General features: G+C 67.0%; 1 protein-coding gene across 2 annotated transcripts in view; it reads right to left on the reverse strand.

Annotated features, from left to right (window-relative positions):
* Nucleotides 1-23,606, reverse strand: part of LOC106482382 (coronin-7-like) — a 60,334-nt gene that overhangs the window by 31,394 nt on the left and 5,334 nt on the right. For both annotated transcript variants that reach the window (XM_067306641.1, XM_067306639.1), the window contains exons 4-9: nucleotides 21,415-21,485; nucleotides 20,945-21,128; nucleotides 19,674-19,750; nucleotides 16,830-16,880; nucleotides 3,413-3,499; nucleotides 3,048-3,130 (exon numbers count right to left, since the gene is read on the reverse strand). In XM_067306641.1, coding sequence (XP_067162742.1) covers nucleotides 3,048-3,130; nucleotides 3,413-3,499; nucleotides 16,830-16,880; nucleotides 19,674-19,750; nucleotides 20,945-21,128; nucleotides 21,415-21,485 — 553 coding nt within the window. The remainder of the gene's footprint in view (nucleotides 1-3,047; nucleotides 3,131-3,412; nucleotides 3,500-16,829; nucleotides 16,881-19,673; nucleotides 19,751-20,944; nucleotides 21,129-21,414; nucleotides 21,486-23,606) is intronic.

Genomic DNA, 23,606 nt, shown 5'->3' on the forward strand with positions numbered 1-23,606 from the left:
CCACCTTCCTTCCCCCTCTCCCCCCCGCGGCAATGCTTGGAGGGGAAGGAGTCCCCCGGGCTGCAGTTTGGGATCGGGGTGAAACGGCTGTGGGCGCTGCCAGTTCCCAAATGGCATCCGACGGCTCCTGCCGGGCTGGGCACGCTGGGGCTGTCCCCACAGCCGAGCGGGGCCCCGCGGCTCGCGCTCCCGGCGCCGGTAATGAGCGGTCTGAGTTTCCTGCCGCCCACTGATGACTTCCGCAAAGAGCCTCGACGAGCGGCTGCGCTGGGCTCCCTGCGCACGGCTGCCATGGCCCCGCAACGCTGTGCCCCGCAGTCCTGTCCCCAAACTGTCCCCCCGGCCGCACCACGTCCCTCCGCCTGGCAGCACCCCTGGCTCTTCCCTCCGCCAGAAGCTGGGACAGAGCCAAGCCCTGTTCACCGGTTTGGCAGCACGGAAGTGATTTTGGACAGCCCGGCTGGGCTCCCGTGGGAGGCTCCCGAGCGTCTGGGCTGAGCGCAGGGACGGAAAGCACCTCTTCCCCCGGCGGCACGGAGCGGCCCGGCTGGGAGAGGTGGCACTGCTCAGCCGTGGCTGCTGGCGTGAGCAGAAGGCCCCCGGCAAGCTCGCCCCCGGCACCGATGAGCCTCAGTGGAGCGCTGCAGCCTGCTCCGCCGGGGCACCTCGCCCCGGGGGGCGATCCCCCAAATCACTGCCCCCTCCGCAGCCTGTGCGGCCTGGGCTGGGGCCGCGCGTGCCTGGGGCGCCCGAGCATCCCAGCCGGCCAGGCAGCTTCGGCGGAGGGAAAACACAGCGCTCGCTTATCACATCTGCCGGGAGCAAGCCCAAAATCCCCCTCCGCGATTTGTCAGCTCCGAGAGATTTACGGGCAGCGAGAGGTGGGGAGCGGGCTGGAATTTCGGCTGCGAGCGCTCAGCCCCAGCGCGTGGCTTTCTCCAAAAAAAAAAAGCGCCGCCCTCTCTTTTGCAGCGGGCGCCTCCCCGGTGGAGCGGGGCCCCGGCTCCCCCCGGCCCGGGGGCTCGCCCGCCGCCGGTCCCGCAGCGCCCCGCCGCCCCTCTCCTCCGCCGCCTTATCGGCTCCCGTTCCCATCGCGCCGCGACCTCGCGAAGCCCCGGCGTGACACGCAGATAAGAGCCGCGCACACGGAGCATGCCAGCCGCATTCCTCGCGGCCGATAAACCCGGCAGCCAAAATAACTCCAGCCGGCGCAAACAGGGCCGCGAGCAGTGCCGCGCGTCTGGATCCAATTTAGCCAGGCTGGCTCGCCGCGGCGCGAAGGGGCGGCGCGGAGGGCCCCGGAGCGCGGGGGCGGGCGGAGCGGGCGGCCTCCTCGGGGTGTGCGAAGCGGGGGGGGCTGGGGGCGATTCCTGCCGGTTAGGCGCGGCACGGTGGAGTCTCTGCCGGCAGCTATAAGGCCCGGCCCAGCAGCCTGCGCCTCCCCGGACGGGCTGCAGGGACCCCAGCCCGTCCCATATTGCGGGAGGGGGGCTGTATCCAAGCTGGTTTTAAGCACGGGAAAGCATCCCCTCGACATGACCTTTTGGAGTGTGTTGTGTGCCCAAGTCTCCCCTGGAGGTGTTCACCCTGGATACTAATGATGCCTGGCCACAAAGGACAAAGATGGAGGCTGCTGCAGCTGGAGGGCAGCTACGGCCCAGGACCACCCCCAGCAGCGCTCGTGGAAGGGATCACTTCCCACAGCAGCACGCTCGCGCTCTCCAGGACACAGCTGAGGCTGGATGTGGCACCCCCGAGGCTGCCTCGGCCCCTCGTCCAGGCAGAGCCGGGGTGCGGGAGAGCCCGGAGAGCTCGTGGGAGGACGAGAGACACTCCGGCTCTGCTCAGCGGCAGGGTGGCTCCGCTGGAGCCACCTCCCTTCCCACCTCCGAGCCTCCCCATCAGCCCCCCGCCTCGGGGCGCTCCCCTGGCCCTGCGCCGACCGGCCCTTCCTCGCCACGGAGCTGCCGGCACCTCCCCACCGCAGCCCCGGCCGCTCGCCGCCCCTCCGCCGGGCCCGGCGGCCCTCAGCCCCGCTTCCTTGCCCGCCCCGGCGCATGGGCCCGCCCGGCTGGCAGCCACCCCAGGCATTGCCCGCTCCCACGTCTTGTCCCGTAGCTCTGCGCGGGGCAGTCCCTGCCCCAGTGCTGCTGCCGACCCTCCCGTCACGGCGCCACGGAGCGTCCTTCCACCCCAATGTGGCTGGGGACATGGCCACTGTCACCTCCGGTCACAGTGCCACAGAGCATCCTTCCACCCCAACGTCATGGGGACACGGCCAGCTGTCCCCAGCACTGCCACCTCCCATCACAGTGCCACGGAGCATCCTTCCACCCCGACATGGCTGGGGACATGGCCACTGTCACCTCCGGTCACAGCACTGCAGAGCATCCTTCCACCCCAACGTGGCTGGGGACACGGCCAAACCACCCTCAGCATGGCCACCTCCTGCCCTTCCCACCCGAATGAGGTCAGGGACAAGGCCACACTGTCCCCAGCACTGCCACCTCCTGTCACAGTGCCACAGAGTGTCCTTCCACCATAATGCTGCTGGGGACACGGCCACTGTCACCTCCTGTCACAGCACCACAGAGCTTCTTCCCACCCCAACGTGGCTGGGGATATGGCCACTGTCACCTCCTGTCACAGCGCCACAGAGCTTCTTCCCACCCCAATGTGGCTGGGGACATGGCCACACCACCCTCAGCATTGCCACCTCCTGCCCTTCCCACCTGAATGAGGTCAGGGACAAGGCCACACCATCACCAGCACTGTCACCTCTGTCACAGTGTCATGGTGCGCTCTTCCCGCCCTGACACCGCTGGGGACAAGGCCACAGCGTCCCCAGCTTTGCGGCCGGGCGCTGCCGACACCGGGAGCTCGCTGCTGCGTCCTCCTCTCCCGCCATGCTCGCCGCGGGTCTCTGAGCAAGGGGGAGCCGGCGGCCGCGGCCGGGCACGTCCCCCCTCCGGCAGCGGCCAAGCACCCCGCGCTGCGCCGCGTCCCCTCCGAGGCCCTCCCGCCCCGCGGCGAGTCCCCGTCCCTACCCGGGCGAGGTGTCCAGCGTCAGGCAGTGGGTCGCGCTGCTGAATTTCCGCGTGTCCCACAGCTTCACCTCGCGCTCCCGCATCTGCAGGGCCAAAGACTTCGTGACCGCGAGGCGCCGGGGCAGCGTGTCCCTCGCCCGCCCGCCGGCCACCCTGCCCAGCGAGGGCCAGGCCGCGCGGCCGGTCCCGCTCCGCCACCCACGGCACGGAGAGCGGACCCGCGGCCTCCAGAGCCGCCTGCTCCCCCGGGGGCCGCACTGGCCGCTCCAAAACCGCTTCGCTTTGCATTTACACTGAGCGAGACCAGGCCGGCGTGGAGAACACGCGCCGGGTGCTGCGGGGGACCTTCCCAGCGAGGGCCGTACCTGGCTGCAGCCGGCGGAGATGAGGTAGTCGCTGGCGCCCAGCCAGACCAGCCGCGAGTCCTTGTTGTTCTCGTGTCCCTGGACGCTCTGCAAGGCACAGAAGACGCCACGGTCATCATTTCCACCGGGCACGCTGCGGGGGACGCATGCTTTCGGCGTGACTAAAGAGTGACCGTGAACAGCCCCGGTGCGGCGCGCGCGGAGCCCAGTGCTGCCTCCCGGCCCCCCCAGCCCGGCAGCTCCCCCCCGGCCCGGCAAGGTGCCCGTGGCGTCAGCGGTGTCGCGGTGCTGGCAGCAGGCACAGCACGCAAGCGGCCACGGTGCTCAGCGAGCCGTGAGCAAGCCGGGCCGTGCTGGCGGGCCCAAGAAGACGCTCGTGCCCAGCCGGGGCCGGGGAAGGAGGAGAGGAACTTACTTCCCTGGGTGCATCCCCGGACTCTCGATCCATGCCAAATCCCGGCTGCAAGAGGCAGGCGCCCCGCGCCCGTCCGGAGGCTACCGAAACACTGAGGGTCAACCGAGCGGCGGGGCTCTCCAGACCGCCGCGGCCCCTTCCTCGCCGCCTGCGGCCCCGCTCCTCCTCGCGCACCCCTGCGACCCTCCGGCCTGCCCCCCCGGGGCAGCGTCCCCGAGCCCCGTGCCACCGCGCGGCCCCCAGCGCCGCTTCGCCGAGGACGGGAGGGGAAGAGTTACTAGCAGGGCGGCTGCGGCTGCCTGCCGCGTCCCATGTGGCCCCCAGATGGGTCCTGCGGTTAGCGGTGTCCCAGCGGGACCCCGCCGCCGGCGCTCGCCCCCGCCGCGCGGGAGACGCTTGGAGCCCCCTTGCTCTTTTTTTATGGCGCTCCGATAAAACAGCCAAATTGCTAACGATTTAAAAGCTGTCATGGAAAAGCGGGGAGCTCCGCCAGCGCTAAACCGAGCGCGTTGCTTCCGCTACCGCCATGCAGCCAAACGCTGCCCCGCTCCCGCGCCTCGGCCCCACGCACGGCCGCGGACCCCCGCGCAGGGGTCGGTGTCCCCGGACCCAGCTAACGAGGGTGCCCGTGTGCCTGCCGCCGTGGGCACCGGCGCTGTTTGGGGGAAGACGGCTGCGAGCCGTGGGAGCCCCTCGCTGCCTCGGCCCGGCAAGCTGGAGCTCAGCCCGGAGGGCGGCGAGAGGCCGGGCTCCGCTGCCACCCTGCCAGCGCGGGGACAAGCAGGACGGAGCCAACGTGGGACCCCCACCTTGGGGACAAAGGTGCCGGTGAGACGCCTGACCTCCAGCTCCTGGTGCCCCCTCCGTCGGCTAGGCTTATGCCAGCCCGCTGCCACCGCTTGTAGCAGAGGCAGGATTGGGCTCCCTCCGTGTCAGGAGACACGGATGCTCCGCAGGCTTTGCAGAGTGGCTGCAGCCCGATCCCAGCAACGGGGAGCAGCCTCCGGCCCCGCATCCGATTGCCCCGAGGTGCCCACGTGGCCACAGCTCCGGGCCGGCACGCAGGCGCTTGTCCCCGGCACCCGCTGCAGCGAGCCCGGGGCAGCCCCATGCCGTGAGCGGCCTCATCCCGCAAGGTGCGAGGGGCAGGCCTGGGAGAGGCACCCGGAGCTGGCACCGGCCGCGCGCAGCACCCGTGCCCACGCCAAGCCGAGCAGAGACCCCCCCCCCCCCCCCCGGCAGCCTCCTCCTCCGACCCCGCAGACGAGGGAGGCGAAGGGAAAAGCCGCCGCCGGGAGCAGCCCCTTCGGGCGCCGGGCTCCAGCCCCGCTCAGCGGGGTGCCCGCGCTCCCCACGGGCCGGGCCGGCAGGCGGGAGGTGGTGTGTGGTGCCAAGCTCCGATTCTCCCCGGCTCCGGCACGTGGGCCTCGCTGCCAGCACAAACACCGCGCGAGCCAGCGCAGCCCGCTAGGAAGAGGCAGCGCCGGCCAAGCCCGGCGTTCCCAACGGCGGCAGGCAGGATGTGGGGCGGGGGGGGGCCCGTTCCCCACACCCAGCAAACTGGCACTGGGAATGTCTCCCGGGAAGGACAGGACACCCCTCGGCTCACAGCCTTGCCCTGCCAAACCGAGACGGGCCTGGCAGCAGGGATGATGTCCCCAATTCCTGCCAGCTCTGTCTCCCTCTGTCCCACGGGAGCTGCTGTCCTGCTGTGGGCACTTTGCACGGCTCCGGGAACGGCGCTGGTCCGGCCCCTTCGTGCTCCCGGGGCCTTGGGACACCATCGGGGCGAAGCAGAGGGCCAGGGCCCCCCGCAGCGCAGGGGCTCAGCATCGTGTACCCCATGGGGAGGAGGAGGAAGAGGAGGAGGAGGAGGGGAGACCGAAAGCAGGGCAGCGGGAGAGGCATCCTGGGGGCTCTGGGCCCGGCCACACAGCCCGGCAGTGCCGGAGCAGTGGGTCCCAAGGAGCCGGGGACGCAGAAGGCCGGGGGCTGCGGTGGTCTTCTCCGCGCCCACGTGCACGCAGCCGCCGTCTGCCTCTGCCACAGGTCTGTCTACCTGCAAGCGCACCCTCCGCTGGGTGCCGGAGAAGGGGATCCCATCACCTCCGCCACCCTCGTCCCATCCCTGCCAGCGTGCCCACCCTACTGGAAGGGCCCAGGGGCTCGCCGTCCCGGCCGCCAGCTTGCCGCCTGCCTAATGAACCAGGCTCGGCTCCGCGGAGCCGGCAGCAGTGCCGCAAGGGGAAGGAAACGTGACAGCTGGAGATGTGCTAGCCCTGCCGAGCCGACCGCATCGGCTCCGCTGCCTCCTGCGCGCAGCCAGCCCTGCTCAGCAACCGGCACGACAGCCCGCGAGAGGCGGAGGTGGGAGCCAGCACCCCGGCTCCCCCAGGAGCTGCCACGCTCAGCGGCACGGCGGTCACGGCACGGCTTGCGCGTGGGCCCAAGCGCTTGTGGAGAGCCGAGCTGGCCTGCTCGCTCGTGATGGCAGAGCCGGGCTGCTCCCACCTGCATCCCAGAGGGCTGGAGGTGCTGCCCCGAAACCCGCTGCCAGCCCGGCCCTCGCCGGGACCGGGACCCCCAGCGCAGCCCCGCGCCGGAGCCTCGCCGCCTCCCGGCCCACGGCTGCGCGCTCGCTGCAGCGGGGAAACATGTTTTCTGCATTAGTTCCATCCTGGGCTGAGCAGTACGTATGTCAGCAAATATGCGGGGAGGCTGGGGCTGGGGCGCTCCGGTTTCGGAGGTGGCTCAGACACCAGGCTGCACAGATGCTGCCAGAGGTGAGCGCGCAGGGGCGGACGGCGCGTGTGCCGCACCACCTAGCGGCAGCCGGGCCCGCGGACCCCCCCCCGCCCTGGGCGTCCCCCCGGGGGGCAGGTGCCGCGGGGGCCCGGCAGCGACGAGGCCGTGCGAGCGGCGAGCTGGCAGCCTGGCACAGATGGGAGAAAGCGGTGCGGTCCGGCCGGCGGAGAGCCCCGGGGCGGCCGCCTGCCTGCTGCGGGGCTGCAGGGCTGGCAGAGCCGCGCAAGCACCCAGGTGCCCGGCCCGGGGAGCCCTCGCCTGCGTCCCCCCAGGGACCGGGACCGGGCACCAAGCAGCCGCAGAGCAAGCATGGGTGTCCCTCCTGTGTCTCCCCAGGCTGCTCGTCCCCTCGGCAGGCTCGGAGGGGAGGCAGGAGCAACGGCGGCGTGGGGAATGCCGACAGCACCAACTCCAGGCCGGCACGCGGGGAGCCGAGGAGGCCTTCCAGCTCCCCCGCCGCAGCGCCGGGGGAGCCCTGCCTCTTCCAGCCCGCTGTGCAGGTCCAGCCCAGCTGGTTTGAAGCAGCCCAGGCTGGGGGGAGCTTGCGCTCCCTCCTCCGAGACCGCTCAGCAGCACAGGGAGGATTTCCCTGCGCCGCCCTTCTCCCCGTCGCAGCCCGTCACTCCCTCGGGTTCCGCGCCTTCCCCCCAGCGGGGACGTGCGGGGCCCCCGGGGGGATGCGCAGCCCCAGGCACCGGCCCAGGAGCCCTCAGCTGAGCTGCTGGACACAGAGGGCTGCGGGGGAGCCAACCATTACGCACCAGCCGGGGAATAGGAACGGCACGGCCGCGGAATAGGAACGGCATGTCGGATGCAGCTGTTGGCAGCGGAGCCGCGGGCGGGTTCGCGAGCTGGCAACAGCTGGCTGCGGCGAGCGACGGCTTCTTGGCTTCACCGCCGGCTGCCTAGGAGAGCACGACACAAAGCAAAAACTGCTCCCTGCACCAGGGCGAGCGCTGCCTCCGCGGGGAATATTTACCTTCGGCTGCGATACAAGGGCAGGGGGAGCGGGGGCCCAGGGAGCCCAGGGCAGAGCCGGGAGCTGGGGGGCTCCCACGGCAGCGAGAGGCTCTGTCCCGCCGGGAGAGGCAAAGACAACCTCAGCTCCGCAGCTCACGGGACGCCTGGGGTCCCCCCTGCTGGCTGCCTGCCCCCCGCTCCAGCCCCGCTTGCTGGGAAGGGCCTGGAAATTTTGTAAAAAAGAAACAGATAAAGTTCAAAAGTCCTGCTGAGCAGAGACGTGCTGCCAGAAAGCCTCTCCTCTGCTTTTAGCAGGGCTGCAGGGGCCCTGGGGCAGTGTCTTACCCTGGGAGAGCTCAGCCTTGCCCGTGCCCACGCAGCTGGCAGATGCGGGCATCCAACCCCTACCGAGAAGCAAAACCAGTGGTGGGATCTGCAGAGATCCCAGTAGCAGAGCTGGGCTGAGCCATGTCTTTGCCAGGGGGTGTTGGGGCAGGAGGGGTCCCGCAGGGCCTCCCAGGCCGGGGTGCCAGGGCGGGCTCTGCCCTGGCTGTGTGGGCGCTGGGGAAGAGAGACACGGGCAGACACCTCTTCCATATGCCAACAGCACGAGTCTGCGCAAATCAGGAAAGCAACCGCTTCTTCCGTACCCCCTGGGGCCAAGGCAAGACTCCTGGGGCAGGAGAAAAGGCTTCCCGGAGAGCCTTCTCCCGGCGGTGCGGAGGGGGTTAACTGCGCAGCATCCTCGCAGAGCAGTGGTGCCTGCGACCCCTCCTCCAGGCAGAAGAATGTGATCTCCCAGCATTGCCAAACACAAGTTATTCCAGAGGTAGCCAGGAGAACAGAGCAGCTTCTCGAAGGCCAGCCCAGTCGACGCACCAGGCCAGCCCACGGCCGTGCAAACTGCAGACCAGCTCCTTGTTTCTGGCTAGAGCTCAGGGAGACCATGAGCTACAAAAAGCCTACAGAGAAAGCACAGGGCAGGGCTCGGCAAGGGACGGTCTGCAAGGCTGGAGCAGCTGCGAGCTCCAGGCCAGCTTGAGTTTTGCAGGCAGAAGTTACTCTCCTCAGTTCTCCTCTGAAACAGAGGAAAAAGCGGACACACAGGCCCAGCCACCAAGCGATGATGACACATCTCCTGCCTCTGACTGTGACTGCTAATGAAGGCCAGCTCTCCGCTCTGGATTTCAGAGCGGTGTCGCACTCCTCACTGGTCAGCTACCCCTTGCTGAGCTCCCGTAACCAACCACTGCTGTCCCAGCCGCTGGCCTGATGTGGAATGAGGCTGCAAACTTCCCCAGGGGGGTAGGGGTCATGGACAGCCTTCGGACTGGTTTCAGAGTCTCTTTCCACACCCGTAACAGTGGAAGGACAGTGCGTGTCTGTGTGTCACAGTGGGGAGGCAGCGCTGTGAGCACACCTCATTCCCACGTCACCACCTCCAGGTCCTGCCAGCCAGGCAGAGCATCACTGTAGGTGCCCCCATGTCACGGGGAGCTGGGCAGCGTCAGACATTTGCAAGCTCTCCCAGGTCAGGGGACTCCATGCACCCAGGGAGGAGGGGAAGGCGGAGGTACAAGAGCAGATCCGGCCCCAGCCCATGGTTTTAAGCACTCATGGGTGCTTAGGTCGGGGCCCAGAGCCGAGAGGAGGACACGGACAGACAAGTGAGGGCAGGGGCTGAGGCCAAGAGCAGGGAGATAAGGGAGATCCATCCTGCCACAGGGGTCTCCGCAGACCTCTTCAGCTCAGCTCCTCCAGTGCTGGAGGGATCCCACCCTGCTGCCCACAGACCTCAGGAGAAGAGCTCCTGGCCTCCATCCGCTCCCCTGTGCCCTTGGCGAAGCCAAAACAAGGCCCCCAAGGAGAATCACAGCTCAGCAAGGGCAGGGAGGTGGGTGGGGACGGCCACCAAGGCTGCAGAGAGATGCCCACCTCAACAGAGTCCCTCAGCCGTCACGGCCCTGACGCTGGCCTCCAGCTGGCAGGAATGCCGTGGGGGCTTCAAACCCATTTTGACCCCATTCTCGGGTTTGTCTGCAGCAAGGTGGGACGAGGCCTTCCCAATCCTTCCTGACGCCTGCACTGAAAATGGTCAGGGCCATGGTGCTCTCTCCTCGCTAGCCACAACACCAGTAGCTATCGTCTCAGGGCGTTACTGGCCATCACCCATCTCAGGACCCCCGCTCAGGCAATGCCCTACTGAGCGCCACACCAGCACCTCAGCTCTGCTCTGCCCTTCCACGGGGCCGGGAAGGGAGCACAGCTCTGCCCAGGCTTCCCAGGGCAGGCAAGGAGACCCCTCCGCAGCTCACTGTGCCCACGCCACCTACAAGTGAGCAGCAGTGATTTCTGGCCAGTTTGGCATCGCTGACTGGACGGCGGGCAGGACGGACCGGAGCACCCATTCGCGCACCCCGTATCCCTCGTGTCTCATTTCTTCTTTCTCCCTGCCAGCGGATGCCTGCAGCCCACCAACCCGGCAAGGTTGTCCCCACCAAACTGGCGGGAGGGAAAGGCAGCCCAAGCGAGGGCGAGACAGGGCTCGGGGAGGGGAGGGAGGCGAGATCGCGCCCCCGCGTGCCCACGGCCCTCGCAAAGCTGCGAAGAAAGCAAAGGGCTTGTCCTGAATCCGCCTCTACTTCCCCATCCCTGCAATACCAAGCAGCATTCCTGAGAAGGAAGGATGAGGGGGAAGCAGAGAAGAGGAAATATAAACAGTCCCGTGCAGCTACGCTGGGGAACAGAAGCATGAGAGATTGGAGTGCGCGTTACTATAAATAGGCAGCCCAGAGCTAGGCCAACTTTTTCAAAGCTTCCCACGGTCTCCTTGGGAATGTGGGATGCTGTGGACTTTCCCCCAGCCTGGAGGAAACTGCTGCCGAGGCTGGGAGTCAGGTACCCCCGGGGTGACCTCAGCGTGGGATATCGAGCAGTTGGGGCAGGGGGGAGGAAGGCCGAAAGCCTCTATACATCCTCGCGCGCCTTCCCGCCGCCGCGAGGTCCCCATCCAGCATCGGGCTGAGGCGGTGAAGCGCCGATCGCCGTGGCTGGTTCCCGAGCGGAGGCGGAGGGGCCACGTCGGGGCGCCCCGGGCAGGGGTCCCCCGGCTGTGCTGCCACTCTGCCCCGGGCACGGCCACCCTGCCGGACTCTGCCTAGGTGGCTGGAGCAGCCGCTGCAGCATCTGGCCAGGGAAGATGGAGCAGCCGTGCAGCAGGGCCGTGGTGGTGAAGGTCCCCAGGGACTGGCCACATGGCTCCCAGCGCCTTCCCCTCGCCCTCTCCCTCCGTCACCCCCGTCTGGGGTGATGCCGGCAGCAGCCGGAGGACACGTAGGCCACGGCATGGCCCCTCGCCCGCTCCCGGGGGACGCAGCTGTGCCGGGGGCCGAAGGGGGTCTGCTCTGCTCCGCGGGGGAGGCCGCCCTGCGCCCACCGCGTCTGGTGGGGAGCTGGGCCAGGCGGCGGGGCCGGGTCACCCCGGGGGCACGCGGCCGGTGGCAAGGCCATGTGCCGCCCGCTCAGCGCGTCGCTCAGCGCGCCGGGCCGCTGGCGTCCCTGCCGCAGTGGCGGCGGGCGGCGCGGGGAGGAACCGGAGCGGCGTGCCGCGCATTCCTGTCGCGGCCCAGGCAGCCCCGGCGCGTCGCCACGGCAACGCGGCCTGCGCGGCGCCGCCGAGCCCTGCGCGGCCTCGAGCCCAGCCTGGGCGCTACGCTGCCCGAGGGGACCCGCTCGCCCCGCGCCAGGGCAGCCAGGCCCTGACGTGGGGTTGGGAGAGGGGGACGATGCCGTCTTCCGTCGCGTCGCCGCCGGGCGCCAGCTCTGTCCCTGCCGGAGGGGGCTGCCCGCGGTGCCGGGGAGCTGGGCGGCTGTGGGGCCGCCATCGCTCCTGGCCGGCTGCAAACTGCTTGGGGAAGGCCGTAGGCAGGGCAGAGCCGGCCATGGGAGCAGCTCCGGGCTCTCCCTGCCGAAATCCCCTCTGCCTCCTGCGGCAGGGAGGCGACGGCAGTGTACGCACAACCCGCCCGAGGGGCCGGGCGGCCTCAGCCTCCGGCACAGCCAAAAACACGTGGCAATAACTCCAGTTACAAAGGTCCTGAGCGGGAGAGACGCCCTCCCGCCCTCCATGGCACGAGCCTGGCCTGACCGGAGAAGGCAAGCGGGATGCCGGGCTCTGCTTGCCCGAAGGGAGACGCAGCTCCTGTTCCCGCAAGGAGAGAAGTTGCACCCCAGCCACCCCTGGCGAGCGGCGCCCACTCCCCCCACGCTGCCCCTTCCCTCCGCGCCCCATTCCCTGCCGCCTGTCCCCGGCTGCCCTCAGCCCCGGGAAGGCGGCCGCAACCCCAAGGGGTCAGCGAAGGGCTCCAAGGGGAGCTACTGAAAACGTGAGCGGGGGCAGGCACTCGCCCGGCGCGCGCGGCTCTTCCCTCGGCCCCGGTCCCGCTGAAACCCTGGCGGTGGAAGTTTCTCGTGAGAACGGAGCGAGCGCCGACCCATCCCACGCTGGCCACGCTCGCCGGCTTCCCCGCCGCCCGTCATCAGCGCCGCCTGCCCCCGGCGCCGTAATGGGAGCCAGGTGCTGGCCAGATGCACGCCGCTCTACGCGCGCTCGTGCAGCGTGTGAGCGCGGGGGTGGCGGCGCGAGCGAGCGAGGAGGCAGGAGAGGGCCACGGCCCATCCGGCTCCGCGCACCGCCGTCCCAGCGCGGCGCTCCCCTCGCCCCAGCCAGCGGCCAGGAGCGGGCTAACGGCCCCCACGAGCGAGCCTGGGTCACCGTGCTCAGGGGAGGCTTGGGCAGGCGCGTGCCGGAGCGACGCGGTGTCTGGCAGAGGCAGCGCAGAGCTGGGGTGCGGGCTCTGCGGGAGGATTACGGGCAGCGCTGCCGTCCAAAACCGGGGCGCCACGCAGCTCGCACGCAGCCGCGCTGCCCGGGTGTCTGCACACCTTCGTGCATGGGTGCTGCCCCGGCCCAACACCGTGCGTGCCTGGTTTGAGGCGCACGCGTGGTTTTGCCCCTTGCAGTCCCTTGGTCCCCAGCCACGCGGTGCAGGATGGTGCCCCCGAGGAGGTGCATTCACTGCGTGAGGCAGCTCCTTTTTCTAGAAGACGTGCAAGACCCCAGACCGGCGCGTGCAGACGGGGCCCTGCATGCTGCTCTCGCCCCCCCCAGCCTTTGCCAGCGTGGGAATAGGAAGCACAAGGAGCCGGGGCTTACCAGAGCCTAGAGGAGGGCACGGCCACGCTGCTGGGGCAGGGCAGGCCACCCCGCTGCCAGAGCGGGCACGCTACATCGGACCGTCTCGCTCCCGGCTAATGGGCAGCTCCTGGGTGCGAGGGGTACCCAGATGTGCTCCAGCTTAGCAAACGCATCCTCCTGGTGCTCTGATCCCTGCTCAGCACCGTGTCCCCCAGCACTTCCACCCCATCCCCTCCTGGGCTCGGCTCCTGCATCATGAATCCCCAAAGGCATGGGCTGGGGGGATCAGGGAACACACAGAGGGAGGAAGGGTCTTTCATGAGCTTTGCTGAATTCCCAGGTGTCGCAGGGACGGCAAAGGCAAGAGCGGGAGAAGCAGGCGGAGGTACATGGAGCCCCAGCGGAGCAGGCCCTGGAGCCGAGGCCAGGAGAGACCGGATGCAACTCGCTTCCAACAAGAGGGTCAAGATAAGGAAGGCGACTCCGCACAGCGGCAACGGGTCCAGAGCACGTGGGAGGGAAGGGCAGGCCACGGCATGGAGCACGAGGAGCTCGGCCTTGGGAGGAGCACCAAGGCCACGGCCGCGAACAAGACTCGTGGGACCTTTCCAAAAAGACTTCCGAGCTCTCCGGGGGTGGGAGCAGGCCTGGATCGGGCTGGGCTGGAGGAGCACGGCGATGAAGGGAGGCACGCTAGAAGCAGCTGCAGCAAGGGGTGGCCCTGGTGTCCGGGGGGGGGGCACAGAGAGCCCTGTGCCGCCTGCTGAACGGGGCTGAGCGGCCGCTGCTTGACTTGCCCGGGATCCCCGCGTTGCATCGGCTCTGGCTTATTCCAAACTCTCTGTAGCACAGGAACAAGCCACGGGCAGAGTGGAGGCTGAGTGGGACCATGCTGAGCAGAGATGGGCACAGTCCCCCGGATGCTACAAATGTCACTGTCCAGCAGCCAGGCCTTCGGCTACACCCCGGCGGGACGGGGGTGACGGCTACTCCCCAAGCCCCGGGGCAGGGCTGCACCCTCTTGCCTGCGACAGCAGCCCACCCTGGGCAGGAGGATGCCCCCGGGGGGATTTAGCAGCCCGTTTTTCACCTCAGTTCCCCCAAATGACCCCAGATGGGCTAGGCAGTCCAAAGCCAGTTTAGGGGCCCCAGGGAGTCACACTGGGCAGAGGAGTCGGTGTAGCTGTGCCTCCCTGCTCCAGCCCAGACACAGCGATGACGGGCTGTGGGTCCAGCAGGGTGAGAGCAAGCCCAAGGGACACCTCAGCTTTGGGTGTTTACCAGGACCTGCTGCCGCTGGGGGGTCAGTGATCCCTTGGATACCTCCGGCCCCAGCAAGCCGCTCTCGCTGCACCCTGCCCTCCATTGCAGCTCCTGCTGCGTCACGCGCTGCCTGGGACACGCTCAAAATAGCCGTGACACACACAGCCAGGAATGGCGGGGTGAGGCCCCAACGCCGCCGTCGCGACACCCGTGCCCTGGGCCGTCCGCCCCGAGGGCACAGCCCCGGGGCACGTGGGCAGCCCGCCAGCCCTGCCCTTGAAGCCGACAAGCCAGCGTGCCCTCCTCGCGCCCTCCATCCGATCCCATCCTCGCGCGCGCGGCGCAGGACGATCCCCCCCCAGAAGAGCCCCCAGCCTCGCGCGCGCTGCATCCACGAGGCCCGAGCGCGGCATCAGGCACGACAGCAACGCAGCACCTCCTCCCCCTGCGCGAGGCTCTTATTTTAACTCCTTTTGATTTTTTTCCCCCCCCTTGCTCTAAAAAAGGAACTGCTTAATGAGGCAGGCTTGGCAAATTAAGAAAACCAGCCGGAGGAAGGGCCCGCTGCCGAGACAGGCTTTCAGCACCGCATGCTACAAAGGGATCAGTATGAGCCCGCAGCAGTGCCGGAGCCGGAGCCTAAGCCCTCCACCTGCTGCCGGGGACATGGCTTTGAAGGGAGCTGGCTGGAAATCCGGCCTTGCTATTCCTGCCTCGCCGCTGGGGCCAGCTGACCTGGAAAACTCATTGCACTGCTAACCTCGTTCACCGCTGTAAAAACCGGGTGACTTCAAAGATCGGAGCGCGAGAGGCACTGGCACCGCTCGGCAGCCCCAGGATCACCCGGTTTCGTAACTGCTCTGGCCCCCAGGCGAAGGAGCCCTTCCAAATAACCCAGCCCCGCAGCAACAGGGGGAAAAAAACAAAACACAGGAGTGTTATTCCTCTTGGCTAAGCAAGCCCTGTGCAAACTTCCAGAGGATTTATGGCATTTTAAAGTTTTCCCCTTCAGCACAGTACTTCTCCAAGACTAAACATCTTCATTAATTCTCAGCAAGACGGGGTTATGGCTGCGGCGCTGCAGTTCTCGGCAGCGGCAACAAAGGTGCATATTTCTCTTGGCAAACCCTGAGCGCAGGCAAGGGGCGCGCGCCGAACCCGGGCTGGATCAGACGGCAGCGGAGGGAAGTGAGCTGCCTGCTTTGAACAGACACCATCATTCACACGTTATTTTTAATAGCTCAGCTAGACAGAGTCCACCCTCCCCAGGAGGCTTGGCTTGAGCCCATCGAGCTCGCAGCTCTGCCGAAACGCCGCTGTACGAGCCGACAGGTCTGGCAGGGGAAGAACTGGGGGGCAGGCAGGGAGGGGAGCGGGACGGAGATGATTTGAGGATGGACACAGGCTGAGTTTAGGAACAGAGACCCAGCACTTTAGCGAGCGGCACGCGGAGCAAGGGAGAGGCAGGAGGGCAACGTGGAGGGCTGGGAACGCTCTGCTCTAGGACACTTGCATTTATAACCGCTGGGCTGCGAGGAGTCAGGGCACCTCCCATGCCAGCAGCAGCAGAGTCCCTAGTCCGGTGCAACGCCAGGGACTCCTGCACGGCCCCCTTGGTTGGGCCGGGGAGGCCTCGGGTTAGCGCCCCGTGAGACGAGCTGCCCAAGGGGGCACGCACTCGGTGTCTAAACAGAGTAAAGCACATGGTAGATGCTCTGCTCGCGGCCTTGGCTCAGCCCGGCTCCCCAAGAGCGAGAAGACCGCCCCACTTGCAGGGTGTCCCCGCGCGAGTGGAGAAACTGCCGTGGCCCAGCAGAGCGCACAGCGAGGGCCGCGGGCAGCCGGGGCCGCGAGGAGGCCAAGTCCAACGTCGTAACTGCAGCTAGAGCAGGGCCGTGGCAGGAGGGACGAGCAACAGGCTGGCAGGGAGCCCTGCGGCCGTGCCCAAGCAGCAGGCCCTGGAGGCTGCCGGCTCGCCGAGCCCGCGGGCACAGGCACGTCGGCGGGAGGAGATGCCCGAGGACCAGCAGAGCCCACGGCAGGACACAGACGAGGAGGCAGGGAGACGGCTGCAGCCACCTTGGCCTGGCCTCCACTGGCTCCCTCCCCTCCCAAACGCTTTCAAAACTTTCAGCGCAGGAGGGACGGCAGCTTCCTACAGCGAGAGCCCCGAAGCCACAGGAAACCTCTAATAAGAGGCTGTTTAAACTCTAAGTTGAAGGCAAGGCCTAAGTCCTCTGCTTATTTCCTAATCACTGTTATTTGCTGAGCTGTGCGGATCCAGCTGCCCAGACCTCACCCTTGGCAGATCCTTATCCGAGAAACCCTTTCGCTCAGCTCCTGCGCGGCAGCACAAGGCCCAGGAGCTCGCAGCCACGCTGGAGCCCTCGCTGTCCGCAGGGCTTGGGAATGCTGCCCGCAGGCAGGAGGCGGCCGTGGGGCTCCTCCGCGGGGCGGAGGGGGCAGAGGACAGCAAAGCCCTTACGGCCGCCGTCCTGCCCAGCAGCAGCAGCCCGATGAACCGGGGAGAGCTCGCCGGCCCGGCGAGAGGGCAGGGATCCCACTCCGGGGGGCAGGCGACGTGCCCCGAAATTCCTGGGGCAAAGGAGGAGGCAGGTCTGTTCCCACCGCCATCAGCCCGGACCGCTGCGCTGCCGCCGGCGCCTAGGGAGCCGGGGCGTCTCGCAGCCATCGGAGCCACCCCACTGCAAGCACCCCCACCACGGAGGTGCCCCTGTTCCACGTCACCCCCCCAGCGCGCCCGGCAAGGACGGTACCTGTGACGCAGCCGGGCTGGCTCGGGGGTCAAAGATCCGCAGTTTCTTGTCCTGGTGAGATGAAAAGAAAACAGAGGAGGGTTAAAGACCCCGGGGCCAGCAGGATGCAAGGCCCCATCATGGGGAGGGCTGCAGCACCCGGTCCAATGGCACCCTCCCGGTCCTGCCCCACGCTGCCGGCTGGGGTGCAGCCCCAGGACCCACCGAGCCTCACCAAGCCCAGACCCCAGCACCCCCAAAATTGCTCCCAGAAACAGGGGGGAGCCTCCAAACCCGAGCTGCAGCCCGGCCTCTCGGACCGGTGGCTGGATTTGAACTCTGGACTCGCGGCCGCGGAGGCCAGGCTGGCCACACGCGGAGTGCGGCCCTCGCCTCCCCGCAGCGGCAGGAGCGGGGCGCCGCAGCCGCCTCCCCCAGCCGAGGGGCTGGCGGCCCCGCCGGGCCGGAGACGGCTCCCTCGTGCCTGGGAGAGCCGTCCCGCCAGGCCAGCTCGCCCATCCTGCCTGCCTGCCCGCTCCGAGCTGCGAGGAGGAAAGGGAGGCTCGGAGGCAGCTAAGGAGACATCACTGAGCCCTGCGCGCCACCGGCTGGAGGTGCCTCGAGCCTCCTGCCAGAGAGGCCCTTGGAGGCGTCTCAGACGGAGAAACCGCAGGCCCACGGCCAGAAGCACGGCGGAGAGACGGGAGATGCCGTTGGGGGCTCCGAGGAAGCAGGACCGGGCAGCGCGAGCCAGCACCAGCGCTGGCTCTCGCTTGCCAGCGCTGCGGACACCGTGGGGCCCCAAGGAGCTGGTGCTGTGGACTGAGAAGTCGTCCTGGCGGCCGCAGACCCCGCTGGCCTCGGTGTCGCTGCTGCCGAGGACCTTGAGCTTTTCCTCCCTACGAAAGCAGCGGGCCGACGGTATTTCGCCTCCCGAGCTGTAGAGCCGGGGGGAGCTCCCTTGGGTGCCAGCCTGCTTCCAGGCTATTTGCTCTGCAAAGCCAACGCAGCTGGATCTGCTTGGGTTCTTCAAGACCCTTCACGGCCTCATACCTTGCAGACGAGGCCTCGAGTCCGACCCAGGCGCCAGAGCCCAGGCAGCAGCATTCGCTGCCGAGCTGCCTGCGGCCCCGCAGGGCTGATACCTGTCGGCTCAGGCAGGAAGCAGGGGCCGCGTGGTGTGCAAGCCCAGGTCCCCTCCGGAGGTGGCCCGGCTCTCCGGCACAGCCCCCGAGGCAGCAGGACCGCAGCAAAAGCCTAAGGATCGGGGCGGCACATGGGGGCTGGGGCTGCCCTTTGGCACCGGCAGAAAACTGCCCCCAGCTCAATCCCAAGCACTGTTTGATGGCAGGGCCCAAACGACGGTATGGGAGAAAGCAAAACCGCTCTTCGTTCAGCCCATTCCCAGAGACCCTCCACGGCGGGGAGAGGGTCCCAGGAGCCCTGCCAAGCAGGTCTGACCCCCTCGCACGTGGCGGGGACTAGCCACGACACGTGCCCGGGTCGCACGACAGGCGCTGCCTTCCACCACCCAGCCCCGCAGCAACACGTGCACAAGGGACACGGCCGGACTGGCCCCGCTTGGTGGCCTTGGGAGCGAGAAGGAAGCGCAGAGCTGCACACACCGCGCGGCAGCGCTGCGGGCCTCGGCGGCCCCGCGGCACGGCTCAGGAGCCACCCCACACGCATGGCCAGGGAGCCAGCTTGGTGCTCGGCTTTGGGGCCCGCCTGCACGCTCGGCCGGCTTGCACGCTCAGCGCGCACGCCCGCCTGGCCCGCACGCTCGCTCGGCCTCCGCACTCAGCCTGCACGCTCAGCACGGGCTGCTCGCTCGGCCTCCGCGCTCAGCCTGCACGCTCAGCACGGGCTGCTCGCTCGGCCTCCGCGCTCAGCCCGCACGCTTGCTCAGCCCGCGTGTGCGCTTGTCCGGCGCCGCGCGAGCCAGCGGCGGGCAGCAGGCGCCATCTAGCGCTCCCGTCCGGCTCGGCTCCGGCACCGCTCGCCAGCCCCAATTCTGCCCTTTCTCCCCCAGAATGGGAGCCGGCGCTTGCACGGCAGGAGCAAGCCCCAGCCTGCACGGCGGGGGCAGAGCCAGCCCTGTTGCACAGGAGCGGTGAGGCCCTGCGACGCGTCTCCAAAGGCCCTCACGCTCCCCTTCCCCACATATTCAGCCCTTCCCTTCCCTGAACGCTGGCCTCATCCCAGCAAAATAACCCTTGGCCGAAAAGTACCCAGAGGGTCAGGAAGGGGAACCAGGGCCTGGGAGGCAGCAGGGCGAAGCTGGAGAGAAACCAGCCTCCAGCTCTGTGCAGCTACCTACAGACTTCTGGTTGCAAGAGGATGTGGGTGCCTCTCCAACAGGCTGGCAGGGATGGAGAGGAGCCACAAGCAGGGCAGAAAGCCACAAAATCCAGCTCAAGAGCAAGCAGGCAGCACCCAAACCCTCTTGCCCTGGCCCCACTCTGGGGGCAAGCCCAGCTGCAAAAGTCCCTTGGGACCCATGCTGTTCCCACAGGGTAGACAACTGCCAACACCAAACAGGTCTGCAGGCTGCAGCCCCTCAAGTCCCTGCCCTCTCTCAAGTGGATTTACACAGTCATTGGAAACATCTTGCGTGGAGGAAAGGGACCATCAGCAAGTGCTCACAAAATGCCACGCAGGAGCCCAACCTTGCACAGGGCAGCCAGCGCCCAGCAAATGCCCGCTTGGTCATGCGTGCCTGGCAGCAGAGGAGGAGGGATGTCCACTTGGATGGTCGAACTGTACGGTGGTTTCATCGCGCACAACTAAGGTCAACACCTCTGGACACCTGCTCGGGAAGCAGCACGCACAACTGCTGCCGCCCCGAGCGGCTGCCCCGCTCACCTTGCAGGAGGTGCCGAGGAGGCGGCCGTCTTGCTTCCAGGACAGGCTCTGCAGCTGGTCCCCGTGAGAGTCCAAGTCTGGGGGAGGAGAACACGGTTAGGACCTCCAGCAGGGCCTGGGTGCCAGCGGTGGCTTTTCCCCCCCGAGGACAAAGCGGGGCCGTCCCACCCCGGCCCCGGGCGCTCAGAGCAGGGGCGCAGTGCTGGCCAGGTTTGCCAGCAGGAGCTCTGCTTGGCACCACGCTATTTGTTTCCCACCTGAACACTTTGGTTTTGCAAACGGATGCGCTTCTGCTTGAGAAAACCCTCACGCAGGAAGTGGATTTCTCTTTTCCAGAATGACTCCATGTTTTTCACACAAAGAGCATGATGCAGTCACTGCCTTTTTTGAACCCAAAGCCATTAAATTCAAAACCCCAAACATGATGGCACTGGTATGCCTTGATGAGACCCAGCCTGCGTGCCCACACATCCCACATTTGCCCGAGGAGCAGAGACTTTCAGCAATGCCCTCAATCTGACTCTTTTCCTCTAATGAATCTTTCTATAAGGCACTCAAGATTTCCAGGGAAATCCAGGGATTTCCAGGGTAATTTTGCCATGGAAACCCATCACTCTGCAGCCCGTGTATGAGGCATAAGGGAAGGAGCTGTCGCTTTTCTATCTGTTGCTACCAGAGGGCTTCCCAGGTGACATGATCTGGCTCGTCTGAAAGGCAACATCGCCTTGGCCTGGGAGGCCAGGACCCGCCGGGATGCTGCCACGTTTGTGCAGGGAGCATCCCAGCTCTGTTGGCAGCTCCAGTCGTAGGGAAGGAGACATGGGAAAGCCCCTGAGCAGGGTGCTTATGCACCAGCGTTACTCCCAGCTTCTCCTCCCTGGCGGGTCTAGCTCCGGTCTGGGCAAGGCAGGCAGCGGCAGCCTGGTGCTGCTCAGCGGCCAACGGCACCCACGTCCACCCACTCGCAGTGCTGTGGGGATACCTGGGGAGCAGGATCTGACCCCCAGCAGAGCTGCTAGAGATGTGCCAGGCGGCAGAGGAGCTTTTGGGCTCTGCACCGGTCTGTGGGAGTCCATACACATGCAAAGGGGCTGTGGTGCCACCACCCTCCGTGCCCAAAAGCTGCCTGTGCTGGCCATGCAGTGACACCAAGGTCCAGACCAGCCTTTGAGCCCATTGCTCGTGCGGGGCAGTGCCAGGCATCAGCACAGCGGAGAGGAGAGCAAACGCATGCCGCGGGGCAGGGAACCATCGGGTACGGCTGTGCCTACCTGTCAGCGACTGCTGCCGCCCCACGTCCCAGACGGTGGCTCGCTTCCCCGCGCCGCTGGCCAGCACGCCGTCCGCCGTGGGGTGGAACTGCAGCACGTCCACGGGGCAGCCCACGGGCCCCAGGGTCAGCCCGGCGCCGGGGGGCATGTCCTGGCCGCTCTCGGGCAGCCGCCACACCTTCACCTGCAGCCCCGGGCACGCATGGTCAGCGAAGGGAGGCGTTTCTCTTGCTCGACTCACCCACCAAGCCCAAGTCTCCTTCTCCCCATGTCCCCCACAATTTGGGGACTTCCCACACCTTTCTTCAAGGCTGGCACCCTCTGCCCCAGGCTCTTCTCCCCATCTCTCTAGACCCATTTTCCTGAAGTATCCCAGCCCTTCTTCTGAGCCATGATCAACAGCGAGCCACAAAGAGAAGCACGGGGGCCCCACCGTGGCTCCTTGGGTCTCCACAGCGTTGAACACTCACTGTTTCATCAGCGGAGCCCGTCGCCAGCAGGAGCTGATCGAACGGCGAGAAGTCAAAGTCTGTCACCACGTCTGGAAGGGAAAAGAGCAGAGGCTCATCCCTGTGTCACCCCACTCCGAGCTCCCTGCAGGCAGCATGCTCGCTCCCCACTTGGCTCTTCCCCGCTGATGGACCCTTCCAACACACACATCACCCGGCGGTGCCCAGCTCCGGAGTGCACGGGCAGCCAGGGTCAGATCTGACCCCACCGAGGCATTTCAGAGCACATCGGCTCTGCTATATCAGCCTGCCCCTGGCATCCCTTCGTCTCCCAGGGCACAGAGATGGGAACCCTGAAAGGCAGCACTGCGCAATTGCTTTTCCCCATCCAAACTGCTGCCATGCAGGTTTGGCTTTTATTTCAAGAGAGCTTTGAACATTGTGCATGGCAGGACACGGAGTGTACAGCAACATACGCACACTGCTTGGAGCAACAAGGATAGGCCCAGGCAGCCTGAGCTCGTATCCCATGCTGGAAGACGCACAACCCGATGTCCTTCCCAGATTGTTTTATGCATTAACTGCAACAACCTCACTTCAGTGACAGCAAAGGCCTGAACCGAGCGGCTCGAACTGCAGCAAACCCAGGGCACAAGCCCTGACCTTCCGCTGCAGTTTCCTTTGCCGCCTGGCCTGGGACACTGCACTGATTAAGGGGCGCAAGGGAAACGGCCCTCCGCAGGAGCCCGACGACTTCGGTCCGCAACTCCGAGCCCGCCGGCAGCCCGGGCCAGGGCAGAGCAAGGAGGCAGGGGGAAGCGCGGCACGCAGAAGGGTGTTTGTGCCGATGGAGGCCAGGGCCAGCCGGGCTGCGCTGGTAACAACGCTGCCTTTGTGACGCCCGGTTCAGCGCGCCGGCGGCAGAGAGACGCTCCGCGTAACTCCGTCAGCGGGGCCTTGGGGGAGGAAGGCTGGCACCGTAATTAACAGCCCCTCTGCTGCATTTGGCACGCTCGAGAAAGTAGGTCACTGTGTACTTTTCCGCTTCTCCGAGGCTGCCGAGATACAAGCCCAGAAGGCATGAAAAGAAAGCAACGTACTCCAGCTTCCGACTCATCTGCTGCATTTGCCCCGGGAGGAGAGAAAAAAAATCCTTCCCTGCTTTGAACCCAGAAGGGAGGCGTTTCTCAGACACAGCCAGCTTCAAAGGGGTTGTACCAAAAGCTCATTAAGGGGTAGTACTGTTGCACCCACGCGCCAGTCACCAGCACCCTGTGTCGCCTCCTCGCCCGCCCTCCCAAAGCACTTCTCCGGGGGCACGGGGAGCTCGGTGCCATGGGGATGTCTGCCCAGGGCAGGACGGAGAGGTGCAAAGCCCAGGCCGTCAGAAAGCACCCAAGTGCCTAAAATCCTCCCCTACCCAACAGAAGAGTTTGTTTCCTGAAATCTCTTCCTGGATTCACAACTGCCCTCCGGCATCTCATTACTGCATGTAGCCAAGGCTCTTCAGGAAAGATCTGCGCAGGGTGCCCCGCCACCACGTCTCGCAGGGTCCCGTGGGGGCCAGCGCGTCCCCGAAGCAGGGACCCGCCTCGGCCGCGTGGGTGAGCCGGGAAGGGCAACGGTTTGTGAACGCTGCGGAAAGGAGCCCAGCAGATCCTGGGCTGAGCCGCGGGGAAAGGGCAGCGGATAACGCCTGGGAGGGACCTGGCATCACCAGGAGCCGGAGGCAGCTGGGAAGTTTAAAGCCTCCTTGTTTAAGTGGCAGCTTGGCTGGCCTCACCCCTGCAGCAGAGGGACACGGGTCAGCCGGCCCGACCCCTGTTTTGTCCTGCCAGGGCCGAGCTCAAGCATTCCTCGTCTTCAAAGCGGCAAGTCGCGTGGGAGGAGAGGCAGCAGGAGGCAAACGCCAGCGCCGCAGGCCTCCGGAGGCAGGGCGTGCTGGAGGCAGTGCTGCCAAGCAGGCAGCAGAGGTGCCACATCTGGAGGCAGCCTGCTCGGCAGCGCACATCTGCCCTGGCACTGCCCAGACTGGCCTCCCCGGGCGATTCGACTCCAGCTCGCCGGCTTCGTTTGCCTCAACTATAAAATGAGTTTGCTGGCCTGTTTGCGAAGCCTGTGCTGCATCGCGCTCAGCCCGCTCACGCCCCGGTGGCTAGAGAGACCCAGCGCACGGGGCAGGGACGGAGCCAGGCAGGGAGGGGGCAGCCCAG

Source organism: Apteryx mantelli, chromosome 16 (assembly GCF_036417845.1).
Source record: "Apteryx mantelli isolate bAptMan1 chromosome 16, bAptMan1.hap1, whole genome shotgun sequence".
Taxonomy (NCBI): domain Eukaryota; kingdom Metazoa; phylum Chordata; class Aves; order Apterygiformes; family Apterygidae; genus Apteryx; species Apteryx mantelli.